This window comes from Podarcis melisellensis (assembly GCF_964234715.1).
Source record: "Podarcis melisellensis genome assembly, chromosome: 8".
Lineage (NCBI taxonomy): Eukaryota > Metazoa > Chordata > Lepidosauria > Squamata > Lacertidae > Podarcis > Podarcis melisellensis.
The window spans coordinates 24,093,955-24,107,776 of NC_138540.1; the positions used below are offsets into that span (position 1 = coordinate 24,093,955).

A 13,822-nucleotide genomic window follows, 5' to 3' on the forward strand; every position below is an offset into this window, starting at 1 on the left:
GGGAAACAGACAATGAGGGCCGCCACTTTCACGCATGTCCACGGTCAGCTGGGGAGGTTGAGAGGCTGGCACCCAGCACAGGGCACCTACTTTGATTGCAGGTGGGACCGATCCAGCCAGCGGGGCAGGTGCAGCGTCCAGTCACGTGATCACAGCGGGCTCCGTTCAGGCACCGGCAGGCCTTGTGACACTCCGTCCCGTAAAAGCCATCAGGACAAGCTGGGGAAAGAAAAACCCGCACGATAAGTCTGGGCGCCAATTCGTATGAGATGGTGATAGAGCAAAGCCACCTTTCTTTTTCTTTCTTTTTAAATTCACTTAATCTAGATTTTCAAGACAGCCTACAAAAGAGAACCATAAAACTAATATAAAACAGATGAAAAAGCTTAGAGACAAAAGCAGCTATTGCAGCAACAGTAAAGATACAAAAAAGCCCTAAACGGCCTTGGTCCAGTATAACTGAAGGAGTGTTTCCACCTCCATCATTCTGCCCGGACACTGAGGTCCAGCGCTGAGGGCCTTCTGGCGGTTCCCTCGCTATGAGAAGCCAAGTTACAGGGAACCAGAAAGAGGGTCATCTTAGTAGTGGCACCCGTCCTGTGGAACGCCCTCCCACCAAATGTCAAAGAGAAAAATAACTACCAAACTTTTAGAAGACATCTGAAGGCAGCCCTGTTTAAAGGTAAAGGGACCCCTGACCATTAGGTCCAGTTGTGGCCCACTCTGGGGTTGAGGCGCTCATCTTGCTTTACTAGCCGAGGGAGCCGGTGTACAGCTTCCGGGTCATGTGGCCAGCATGAGTAAGCCGCCTCTGGCGAAACAGAGCAGCACACGGAAACGCCGTTTACCTTCTCGCTGGAGTGGTACCTATTTATCTACTTGCACTTTGACATGCTTTTGAACTCCTAGGTTGGCAGGAGCAGGGACTGAACAACGGGAGCTCACCCCGTCGCGGGGATTCAAACTGCCAACCTTCTGAGCGGCAAGTCCTAGGCTCAGTGGTTTAACCCACAGTGCCACCCCCATCCCTTAGCCCTGTTTAGGGAAGCTTTTAATGTTTAATAGGTTATTGTATTTTAGTGTTTTGCTGGAAGCCGCCCACAGTGGCTGGGGAAACCCAGCCAGATGGGCAGGGTATAAATAAATTGTTGTTGTTGTTGTTGTTGTTGTTGTTGTTGTTGTTGTTATAAAAGCAGTTAAAATCCTGGGCAATCTTCTTCTTTTTTCGAAAATGTCTAAAATAGGGCTCTCTGGGCAACTCAGCCATGATGTGACTTATAAACAACAACAACAGTAGCAGTAATAAAGAAAGCCTACTGAGTGGCAGGGATATTTAGAGAAGGACCTCTGGTGCCAGGCTTAACAAACAGGTAGGTTCTTTTCTTTAAAAAGAAAAGAGAAAAAGCTAACATTTTCAGTGAATGTATCCCCTCCTAGACCAGGCGATTATGAAGAGTCTCCTGTCGTTTGGCAAATGGAGAGGCAGAGAAATGAGTAAGCTGGAGTTTAAATAGACACCCCTCCCCTCCAGGGACAATACCTTCCTGCTGAAAACGTTTCTGGGAGAACTATTGGAACAGCCCTCATTTGAAGAGTGACTGGCAGCCTAGCAAGGTGAGCAGATCGAAAGGGCCTTCTGTGAATAGGGGCGGGGAGGATATTATTAATAGTAGCAGCATGAGTAACGAAAGTCCTGGGTTTGGGTTACTTACGGCGTTCACAGAAGGTCCCTCTCCAGCCCGGGGTGCAGGTGCAAGCCCCGCTGACATGGTCGCAGCCAGCCCCGTTGTCACACTGGCACCTGTGGCGGCAGCTTGGACCAAACCAGCCTTCGGGGCACTCTTGGGAAAATCAGAACACATAAAAACAATGGTGGGGAGAAGGAGAGAGAGGGGTTTATAAGAGGATGCAGAGCTGGTGTGTAAAACCAGATGCTGCTAAAAGGACCACCTTCTTTCAGGAAAGCGCTGCCTCCCACCCAGATGTTCAGGAGGGGAAAGGAGTTTGGTGGGGCCACAATCTTGGATGTTTGATTCCCCTGCTTTGGGAGATGAGGACTCCAAAGCAGAAGGGCGTGCAGGGCCAGCCCCAGAAGCACTTTCACTGGCCAAGTCTCTGGCGGCACTGCTGCTACCCTTGGATGACTCCATTGCACCGGCCCCAGGGAGACTGATGTAATGAGCTGGCACCCTTTAACTTAAAAATGGCACCTTCCAGCAGTGTGGGGTTAGTTGGGTGCAGCTGCTATATAAGGCTCATTCTCGGTTTGATAGCTGCTGAGGCCACATCAAGCTCTCCTCAAGCACAGTCCGAGTGCCTCCTTGAACCAGCCCTTGCCTTGCCTGAAATCCATGCTCTCCTCACAACAAGCTCCTCCAGTCATGTTCATTCTTAAAAGTTTTCTTTTTCACTCAGAACCATAGCTGTCAACATTTCCCTTTTTTAAAGGGAAATTCCCTTATTCCGAATAGGATTCCTCGCAAGAAAAGGGAAAAGTTGACTAGCTTATTTGTTTTACTTGTTCCCCAACTTCTTTTGGTTTTATATTGCTTTCAGTGGAAGACTCAGGTGGTCTTTCTGCTGCCTGTAATGTTGGTGTTTTCCCCATTCATGTGGCATGAAATGTTCAGGCTTCTTACTACTTCAAAGCATCAGATCTGCCTGGTTTCAGACAGGTAATGTTTGCTGCTTTAGATGCAGGTAAAGGAGGCACATATCCTATAAACTACCTATTGCTTTCCGTTACAGAACTACCAGCTCTTCTCCTGCTTATTACTTCCATGTTTTCTGCCCCAATTGGCATGAACTTCTCAGACTTTCTACTACTCCTTCAAACAGACAGACTGGCCAAATCTATAATAGAACAAAGGGTCTCTATCTTATAGGCCTTAAAAAAAAATTAGAAATACAACCTAATTTCTCTCCTTCCCCTCTCTGTGATCTTCCTGTGACCAGTACAGACTGTTCCAGGTTATATTAAAACTTTGTCCCAATATCAAAAATATGAGAAACAGAAAAGAATTGTGTTTTTTAATGGAACATTCCTTTGAATGAGTGGAAAAACTCACATTTTGAATTTTCCATTCAGTTTGGAAATAAAGATTGTTAGTAATGGCAATAAATGATTTTTAAATCCAATTTAGAACCACCTAGTGTTCAAGTCATCTGGCTGGGATTCTCTGATACAGGTGGGTTTCAGGAGCTCACCACATTTCTTCAAGAAACTGGACATTCTCCATTGTGGTGCCCTCACAAGATTCAATCACCTCCCAGTCAGTTGCGCTCTCTCTCTCTCTCTCTCTCTCTCTCTCTCTCTCTCTCTGTGTGTGTGTTTGTGTGTGTGTTTGTGTGTGTGTGTGTGTCTCACACTCACACATAATCACTCTGCTGGCTGGACATTAACAACACCTTCGCACATGCACAAAGAGTGAGCAGGAGGCTCGAAAACACCAGAAGGCGGCACTCACTCTGATCACAACGGGTCCCGGTGTAGCCGGCTTCACAGAGACACTGTCCCGTCATAGCGTTGCAGCTCCCATCACTGTTGCTGCAGTTGCAAGTGTTGGTGCAATCGGGACCCCAGCGGCCAGCATTGCAGGCTGAAGAGGAGGAAGGGGAAGTCATTATTATTGTGACTTTGACACCGGGTTGCATTTAAGTCCTACTCAGAGTAGACCTATACCTCTTCGGCAATTGTGGCCCGTCCATCCGGGCAGGCAGCTACACCTCCCCGTCTCAGGGTGGCAGTATCCTTCGTTCCCACAGTTGCAGCGCACTTGGCAATCTTGCCCAAACCATCCAGGTGGACATACTACAAAAGGAGGGGGGGGGATCCAATAAACAGTTATTGCTTGTAGCCAGAGTCCATTGCAAACACAGTCAAATGCCTATTTGCACAGATTTATTTATTTTTAATGCATTTTCCAATGTCTAATTTATACATCCTGTTTTTCCATCACACGGTATTTACAGACTCCCCAACCCAGCATTCCAAGACATTCTAGATATACCTTGTTTTGCTACGTATCAGATACTTTATCCACCCATTCCCCCCTTCTTTTACCTCTTTGTTATAATTCACCGCTGCTCATAAAGTTACCCCGACTTGAAAATTGATTTTTGTATCACATCATTTTAAATCCTCCCCAAAGCTTTCCCGCCTGGACCTTATCCGTTTGTCATCCCAATTCCTTAATTTTGGCTGTCAAATTGGCTAATTCTGCAAATTCTATAAGCTTAGGCAGTCATTGTTATTTGTTGGGATTCCTTGATCTTTCCTTTATTTTTTTTTAACACAGACAAGATTGCATTTTCTTTCTCGACTAGAGCCAGGGCCTTTTTGGCCATGGCCCCAGCCTGGTGGAACACTCTCTCATAAGAGACCAGGGTCCTGCGAGATTTGACATCTTTCCACAGGGCCTGCAAGACAGAGCTGTTCCGCCCGGCCTTTGGTCAGGGTTCAGTGTGACTCATTTTCTCTTTGTATAAGAACAAGCATGAAGGAGGTTTCCCAGCCCGCTCACAGGTCCTTATAATATCAGTGGAAATAGTTGATCCTGGCGAGTAACCGCTTTCAATTTTATTCTGAGGATTGCCATTTGTCCAGTCAAATCTTAATTTCAATTTATTTGAATTAATTTTAGGATGCATTTTAATAGTTTGATTGCTTGTTTTTATGTATATTGTATTATTTATATGATGTTAGCTGCTCTGAGCCCAGCTTTGGCAGGGGAGGGCAGGATACAAATAAAAATTTTTATTATTATTATTATTATTATTATTATTATTATTATTATTATTACTAGGACAGGCATTATGGTTGGGCAGTGCAATAAAACATTTTACTAAATCCTCCATACAACCGTTTCCACAAACACACAATCAAAGGTAACTGATGCTCCAGATCGGTACATCAAATCACCTCTGGGGAGGGATGGGGGGAGGAGGAGGAGGAGCAATGCAAAGTCAGTAGGGCCCATAAGCATTTGGGGGGTGCCATTGAGAATGGCAGAGTCAAGGGAGCCCAGCTGGCACTGTGCTCTCACACAACACCCATTCATTTCACTGGCGCTTACTTGGAAGAATCCACACTGGGTGTTGCTTCCGTTGACCACACATGTCAAATTCAACTATTTTATTATTATTATTATTATTTATTCAACTTATACACTGCCCTATACTCGGAGGTCTCAGGGCAGTTCGCAACAAGACCACAACATATAAAATCAAACCAAAAGCAATAACCCAATAACACCCCCCAGCCACATTCTAAAAGGGTGCTGGGTGTCAATAAGATCCACCAAAGGCCTGGTTAAAAAGGAATGTTTTTGCCTGGCACCTAAAGGTGTATAATGAGGGTGCCAGGCGAACTTCCCTGGAGAGAGCAGTCCACAGACAGGGAGCCACTGCAGAGAAGGCCCCGTTCTCATGTTGCCACCCTCCGGACCTCTCAAGGAGGAGGCACACAAAGGAGGGCCTCAGAAGATGATCTCAGGGACTGGATAAGTTCATATGGGACAAGGCAGTCCTTGAGGTACTGCGGTCCTGAGCCGCACTTCTATCTTCACTGCAGGTATTTAAACAGAGGTTGGATGGCCATCTGCCATGGATGTTTTAATTGAGATTATGGCATTGCAGGGGGTTGGACTGAGATGTCAGGCATTGACCTTGGGACCTTTGGCATGCAGAGCAGGTATCCTTGCCGTTGCTTCTAACCCTGCTAAAGACAATAGCTGCTTACCATCTTGACAATGGCTGCCTGTATATCCAGGAAGGCACAAGCAAGCGCCAGTGGCAGGATCACAGCGGGCACCGTTCTTGCACTCTGGGCAGAGCTCCTGGCAGCCTCTACCCCAGTGGCCTTCAGGGCAATCTGTATCAAGAGAAAGAGAGAGAGAGAGGGACAATGAATGTTGAAGACCTGGATTGGCAATGGACTCTAGGTTCTCCTTTAGGCAGCGCTAGGCTCCCCTGCACCCACAGCGGCTTCCCCATGAGGTAGTCCTGAGCACCTGTGGCACACATGGGGACACCAGAGCCATTTGGGTGGGTCTTTCCTAAACAAGCAGCAGTCAGGAGGAAGTAGCCACACAATCACACATTGTCAAGGTTTCACCGAAGGAAGAATCAAGTGGCTGGAGTGATGTGGTTGTTGCAAGGACATGGTTGAGTGATGGTGAGTGTGAGGGTGTGCAAGGGCATTTGTGAGCTCCTTGGAGGAATAGGTGGGATGCAAACACAATGAATGAATGAGTTAATTGTGCCCATTAACTTTAATGGGTCTACTCTGAATAGGACTAGCCCTCAATACTACCTATAATGCTGAATGTGTCCATCCCCCAACAACATAACAAGGGCAGGGGGAAACCACAGGGTTGTGTCCAGCTTAGTCCTACTCAGAGTAGACCCACCAAAGTTAATGGGCATGATTAACTTATTCTTTTATTGTGTTTACATCCCACCTTTTTCTCCAAGGAGCTCGCTGCGGCATATGCAGTTCTCCTCCTCCTCATTTAATCCCCACAACCACCCTGTGAGGTAGGTTAGGCTGAGAGGCAAGGTGAGCTTCATGGCCCTGGTCTCTCTCAGGTCCTAGTTTGATAGACTAAACATTACGCCATGCTGGCTCCATAAACCTCAGTTGCATTAACCTCTGTGAGTCTACTCTGCCCATAACTAAGCTGAATTAGTTAAAATGCCATAGGGCACTGCGTGAAATCAACGGGCACAACCTTTCCCTACATCTTCAAGCTGTGAGAAGTTCTAGCTCTTCCTTCCTGCGACACAGGGAGCGTTCAAGTGTTCAGAGGTGGAGACATGGGACTTCCCTTACTCACCTTGGCTGCAATCCACACCAGTCTTCCCGGCCACACAGTGGCACTGCCCAGTGAAACGGCTACACTCTGAACCACCGCAGGAACAGGTCTGTAAACAGTTCATGCCAAACTTGCCTTCTGGGCATTCTGAAAAGCAAAGGACATGCAGCAAGTAAGACAACGCAGGTGTCCCTAGGGATGGGATTTTTTTCTGAAACTCTCGACGCCAAGATTATCTGCCCAGATTTGTTTTCCATCCAATTCTCATCTTTGCCTTCACTGTCCTCGACAACATTTAATCTGATCGGTTAGAGTGGCCATGTGGCATTTGCCGGTTATGTTGTGGACACCCAGAAACAAAAGGACATGGGGTCACCATGGTCAATCTGACTAAACACAAATGTGGTTGTTTGAGGACAGTGGCAGCCAAAAAGAAGAAGCAAAATGCCCCCCTTCCAGCAAAAGGGCTTTTTAGTGGTGGCTCCTCGTACACGGAACTGCTTCTTTGCAGAGGCATGCCCAGCTCATATCTTAATAATTTTAGGTGGCTATTTAAGATACATGGGACGCGGGTGGTGCTGTGGATAAAAGCCTCAGTGCCTAGGGCTTGCCGATCGAAAGGTCGGCGGTTCGAATCCCCGCGGCAGGGTGTGCTCCCGTTGTTCGGTCCCAGCGCCTGCCAACCTAGCAGTTCGAAAGCACCCCCGGGTGCAAAGTAGATAAATAGGGACCGCTTACTAGCGGGAAGGTAAACGGCGTTTCCGTGTGCGGCTCTGGCTCACCAGAGCAGCGATGTCACGCTGGCCACGTGGCCCGGAAGTGTCTCCGGACAGCGCTGGCCCCTGGCCTCTTGAGTGAGATGGGCGCACAACCCCAGAGTCTGGCAAGACTGGCCCGTACGGGCAGGGGTACCTTTACCTTTACCTTTATTTAAGATACATCTTCAGGCATTTGGACGAAGAGAGACCTGATTGCTCCTGCTATTAGCAACTATACTTTAGTTTGTTTGTTTATTTATTACCCTGGATTCATCTACCACTTTATTGTAATAAAAACTCAACACCAACATGCAAAAAATTATGAGACTCTAAGAACTGTAGAGCTGGAAGCGACCCCAACCCTCTGCAATGCAGGAATACATTGCGAGTGGCCATCCAAACTCTGCTTAAAAGCTTCCAAGGAAGCTAAAAACTGGATTAAAACACATGTCAATAGTGCACATGTCACAATCATAAAAAGTAACCTAAAACAAATAGCACATGTCAGCATAAATGAATAGATTGGGTTGTATCCAGTACTATCCCTCCTCGGAGCAGACCCAGTGAAATTAATCACAGAATTATAGACAGATCAAATCGCCCAGCAACACAGGAATCACAGACTAACTTAGGCCCATTAATATCAATTAATGGTTAATTGATATTAATTAACCAGGCCAGATTTAGGTAAGTTGTTGTGCTAGCACAACGGGACTTCTCTCCTTCCCAATTCTGCCTTGGGGGGTCATCCACTGCTGAACAGTGCATGGGAGAGGAAGACGAGAGTGGACACTGTTCTGTCAGGCAAGCAGAAAGGTTTATGCAGACAGAACTATTGCCTTATGCCGAATCCCATCCAGCGGATCCCCCCTTGAGTAGGCTTTGGTTGGATGCAGCCCAAAACATTTTAAATAACCAATGAATAAATAAAATGATCTAAACTACAGAAGCAGCCTGGTGGATGTGCAAAGGCGAAGTGCTCGTTTATGCTGAGGCAGGTCTTGCACAGATGCAAGCCCTGAGCTGCAAACACGCAATCAAAAAAGTCCATTGGGGGCAGGAATTGGTGGACACACACACACACACACACACACACACACACACACACACACACACACAGTGATTTAAGGATCTAAAGCAACAACAGCATCACTTTTGTGCATTCTTTCCTCTAAGCTAATAGGTGACAGATGTTCCTCTTCCCTTTTAATAGCTTCCAGATTTTGTATCGAAGTCCAGAGCTCAATATTGCCATTAAAAAAATTTACGTTATTTCCTGTCCCTCCTTCCTTGGGGGCCTGAAATTTCCACCAAGATGCTTGTGTTGCTTTCAAGCCACCCAGTCCATCATTATATACCACTGCCTACCCCCCTACCCCAATCAGCCCAAATTGCTGCAACATAGCACTTGTGATCCAGACAGATCTTAGCAAGGATTCCTGCTTTCTCTGTGACTGGAAAGTGAGATTCTTCCTGGGGGACTAAGACATATTCTCTGCAAAAAAAACCCCTCAAACATTTGATCAGGCATAGGCTAAGATCCAAAAGGAGAAGGAAATGAAATGAATGCTCAGATATCGATGTTGCCCAATTAAAAGAACACACACTATTTATTTATTTATTCCATAAAATGCAAATACTTTAAATAAATCAGCTTGATGAATCATAGATTTGTACAGTTGCAAGGGATCCCCAAGGGTCATCGAGTCTAACCCCCTGAAATGCAGGAATCACAGCGCTCTCTTTTTATTTAAACTCTGAAAAGGTAAATGAACCCACTCAGAGTCTATAACTAGAGTCACACCCTGAAGAAAAAGAAGTCTAGTAAAGGAGTAGGGAGGTTTTTCATGCTAGTGGACAGAGGAATTAATGCAAATTTTGTCCGTGTACAACAGGCTGATTTCCAAGCACACTCACACAGCCCATGCTACCCTCCCTCCAGGGAAGTAAAAGACATTTTAAAAAGGTAAAAGGTAAAGGACCCCTGGATGGTTAAGTCCAGTCAAAGGCGACTAAGGGGTTGCTGCGCTCATCTCGCTTTCAGGCTGAGGGAGCCGGCGTTTGTCCACAGACAGTTTTCCAGGTCATGTGGCAAGCATGACTAAAACAGCTTCTGGAGCAACAGGACACCGTGATGGAAACCAGAGCGCACGGAAACACCGTTTACCTTCCCGCCACAGTGGTACCTATTTATCTACTTGCAGTGGTGTGCTTTTGAACTGCTAGGTTGGCAGGAGCTGGGACAGAGCAATGGGAGCTCACCCCATCATGGGGATTTGAACTGCCAAACTTTTGATCAACAATCCCAAGAGGCTCAGTGGTTTAGACCACAGTGCCACCTGCTAATAATAATAATAGTAATAAATTTTATTTATACCCTGCCCTCCCCAGCCAAGACTGGACTCAGGGCGGCTAACACCAGATATAAAAACAATTGATTGAAATACAACTTAAAAAACAAGATTAAAATACAACATTAAAGCATTAAAATGCAGCCTCATTTCAATGGAAACTCAAATCAAAAACTTTTTTGGGGATGAAAATGTCAAGTCTTCACCAAGGCTAACTATCCAGACTGGTCCTATGTGGGCCAGAAAAAAGCCAGGGAAGTTCCCAAATAGGAGTTCCATCACAGAAGGAGAAAGTAAAAAAGAAAGAGGGGGAGGAAATCAAGTTGATTCCAAGCCAAAGGCCAGGTGGAACAACTCTGTCTTACATTCCCTGCATTATTGGATGGTCATTAAACATTCCAGCCAGGCAGAAACACACTCAAGGCAGTGCTGTGGAGGAGTGTGACCTAAGAAGAAGGGGTGTGGCCTGGGGAGAGTGCCAAAGGCCAATGAGAAAGTTATGGAGGGCCACATCTGGGCTTCAGGAGCACCAGAGGCACCTGCACGCTTGGACCCTGAAGATCCAGCGAACAAGGTACCACCCCCTGAAAAATAACCAGATTTATTCAGGATGTCTCTGCAACTTTTGAGCTGGAATATAAATGGCTGCAACATTCCGGAAAAAAGGAAGAAAATTTTTCATATATTAAAAAAGGAACAATTGGACATTATTTGTTTGCAAGAAACACATGTGACTAGGCTCCACAGAAAAGTATTAGTAAATAAAAGACTTGGTCAGGAATTTATATCTTCAGACAGAGTAAAGAAGAGAGGGGTGGTGATTTATGCAAAAGAGAGCCTTTCACCTAAATTGCTATTTAAAGATGAACATGGTAGAATTTTGGCAATTGAAATACAACATCAAGGAGAAAAAATTTTGCTATTAGGAATTTACGCACCAAATGAAGGGAAATCGGAATTTTATAAGAAGTTGCATGAGAGCATGCTGGAATATCTGGACTATGACAACATCATTATGATGGGAGATATGAACGGGATCGTATCAACTAACATGGATAAGTCACAAAGCCAAAAAGTCACTAAAGATGGCAGACTACCAAAGACTTTTTTCGAAATGACAGACAATATGGACTGGATTGATATTTGGAGAACGAAAAACCCCTTGGGAAAAGAAGGAACATTCTTCTCTGAAGCCCATCTGACTTGGACAAGAATCGACCAAATATGGATTACTAGAGGTCTGGCACCTAAGGTTAGGAAAGTGGAAATCTGCCCAAAGACCTGCTCCGACCATAACGCCTTGAAAATGGATATGACATTACTACCAACCGGTTCCTATAGATGGAAGATGAATGACAACTTATTTAGAGATCAGGAGATCATCAAGAAGGCCCAAAAAGTTTTGAAGGATTATTTTGAGATAAATCTGAACACTACGGTGGAAAAAAGAACAATTTGGGACGCAAGCAAAGCCGTGATGAGAGGGTTCTTGATACAACAGAATGTTATAAAGAAAAGAAAACAAAATGAAAAGAAAGACAAGATTTTGGAGAAAATCAAAGAACTAGAGAAGAAGTTAAGAACAAATCCGAAGTCACAGCTGATTCTGAGAGAAATCAAACTCCACCAGGCACAATATTCTAAACTGATAAATCAGGAAATAGAATGGAAGATTAAATCAATGAAACAAAAAACGTTTGAATCGGCAAATAAATGTGGGAAACTGCTGGCCTGGCAGTTGAAGAAGAGACAAAAGTTGAATATAGTAACAAATTTGGAAATTGAAGGAAGAAATATCCAGAACCCCGTGGAGATTAGAAAGTGCTTCCAGAAATATTTTAAGAAACTATATACTCAAGGGCCGCAAAATGAGGTTGAGATTGAACAATTCTTGGAAAAAAATGGATTTAAAAAACTCTCACAAGAAAATAGACTACTCCTGAACAGCCAAATAACACGACAAGAGATCGAACATGCCATTCAGAACATGAAACTGGGCAAATCTCCAGGGCCAGATGGCTTGACCTCCAAGTACTATAAGACATTAAGTGACTATTTGATTCAACCACTGTTGGAGGTCAGCAATGAAATTCTGGAGGGAAAGAAGGCGCCGGAATCGTGGAAGGAAGCTTTTATCACATTGATACCAAAATCAGAAACTGAAAAAACACAACTCAAGAACTATCGCCCCATCTCCCTTTTAAACGTGGATTACAAAATATTTGCTGATGTTTTGGCAGGCAGACTCAAAAGAGTTTTAAATGAAGTAATTCATAAAGATCAGGCTGGCTTTCTCCCAGGTAGACACATGTTTGCAAATACAAGGAACATTATTGACATTTTGGAACTTTTGCAAACAGATATAAACACCAAAGCAGTGCTAATTTTTATAGATGCGGAGAAGGCCTTTGATAACATCTCTTGGAAATTCATGAAGGGAAATTTAAAAGAAATGGGAGTGGGGCGGGGTTTTGAAAATGGGATTGATGCGATATATTCAGAACAAAAGGCAAAATTGATAGTTAACAATGTGGTAACAGAAGAGTTTAAAATTGAAAAAGGAACACGACAAGGCTGCCCTATTTCCCCTCTGTTATTTATCTCAGTTTTGGAGGTGCTCTTGAATTTGATTAGAGGGGACCGGTTGGTGCAAGGGATTCAGGTCGGAGCGAAACAATATAAACTTAAAGCTTTTGCAGATGACCTAGTCTTGACACTGCAGGAGCCAGAATCTAGTACGAAAAGAGTATTACAATTGATTCATGATTTTGGTCAGGTGGCGGGATTTAAGCTAAATAAACAGAAAACGAAGGTGTTGGGGAAAAATTTGACAGATACAGAGTCAGAACGGTTTCAGAGAGAAACAGAACTATCATTGGTGAAAAAGGTAAAGTACCTAGGGGTAAACATAACAGCAAAAAATCTGAGTCTATTTAAGGATAATTATGAAAAATGTTGGTCTGAAATCAAGAGAGACTTGGATAGTTGGACAAAATTGAAGCTTTCTCTGTTAGGCCGAATTGCTGCTATTAAGATGAATGTATTGCCAAAGATGTTGTTTTTGTTTCAAACGTTGCAAATTGTGGACAAAACGGAGTGCTTCCGGAAGTGGCAGAGAGATATTTCCAAATTTGTCTGGCAGGGCAAAAAGCCCAGAATTAAGTTTAAGATATTAACAGATGCGAAAGAAAGAGGGGGCTTTGCCCTGCCAGACTTAAGGTTGTACTATGAAGCCGCAGCTTTCTGCTGGCTAAAAGACTGGCTACTTCTCGAAGACACTGATGTGTTGGATCTGGAAGGTTATAACAATGCTTTTGGTTGGCATGCATACTTATGGTATGATAAAGTTAAGATCAATAAGGCCTTTAAGAACCATATTGTCAGAAAAGCAGTGTTCAATGTCTGGACAAAATACAAAGACTTATTGGAAAATAAAACTCCAAGGTGGCTTTCACCTCTGGAAGCTAAGGCCCGAAAAAGACCCAATATGGAAGCCTATTGGCCAAAATATTGGGAACTTCTAGAAAAAGATGGAAATAATTGGAAATTGCAGAGTATGGAGAAAATGAAGGATAAAGTGCGAGACTGGTTACATTACGCTCAGATTAAAGAAGTTTTTAAAAGTGACAAAAAGTTAGGGTTCCAGGTGGAGAAATCGAAGTTGGAAACAGAATTGTTAGAACCTAAGACTAAGGTACTTTCAAGAATGTATAACTTGCTGTTGAAATGGAATACACAAGACGAAATGGTTAAGTCGGCTATGATAAAATGGGCACAGGATATTGGGCATAACATTATGTTTGAAGACTGGGAAAGGTTGTGGACCACTGGGCTGAACTTTACTGCATGTAATGCATTGAAGGAAAATGTAATGAAAATGATATACAGATGGTACATG

General features: G+C 44.3%; 1 protein-coding gene across 5 annotated transcripts in view; it reads right to left on the bottom strand.

Moving 5' to 3' along the window:
- Positions 1 to 13,822, bottom strand: part of MEGF6 (multiple EGF like domains 6) — a 213,913-nt gene that overhangs the window by 28,630 nt on the left and 171,461 nt on the right. For all 5 annotated transcript variants that reach the window (XM_081923410.1, XM_081923409.1, XM_081923411.1 and 2 more), the window contains 6 exons: positions 6,837 to 6,962; positions 5,741 to 5,872; positions 3,683 to 3,811; positions 3,468 to 3,599; positions 1,713 to 1,841; positions 91 to 219 (listed from right to left, as the gene is read on the bottom strand). In XM_081923410.1, the coding sequence (XP_081779536.1) occupies positions 91 to 219; positions 1,713 to 1,841; positions 3,468 to 3,599; positions 3,683 to 3,811; positions 5,741 to 5,872; positions 6,837 to 6,962 (777 nt within the window). The remainder of the gene's footprint in view (positions 1 to 90; positions 220 to 1,712; positions 1,842 to 3,467; positions 3,600 to 3,682; positions 3,812 to 5,740; positions 5,873 to 6,836; positions 6,963 to 13,822) is intronic.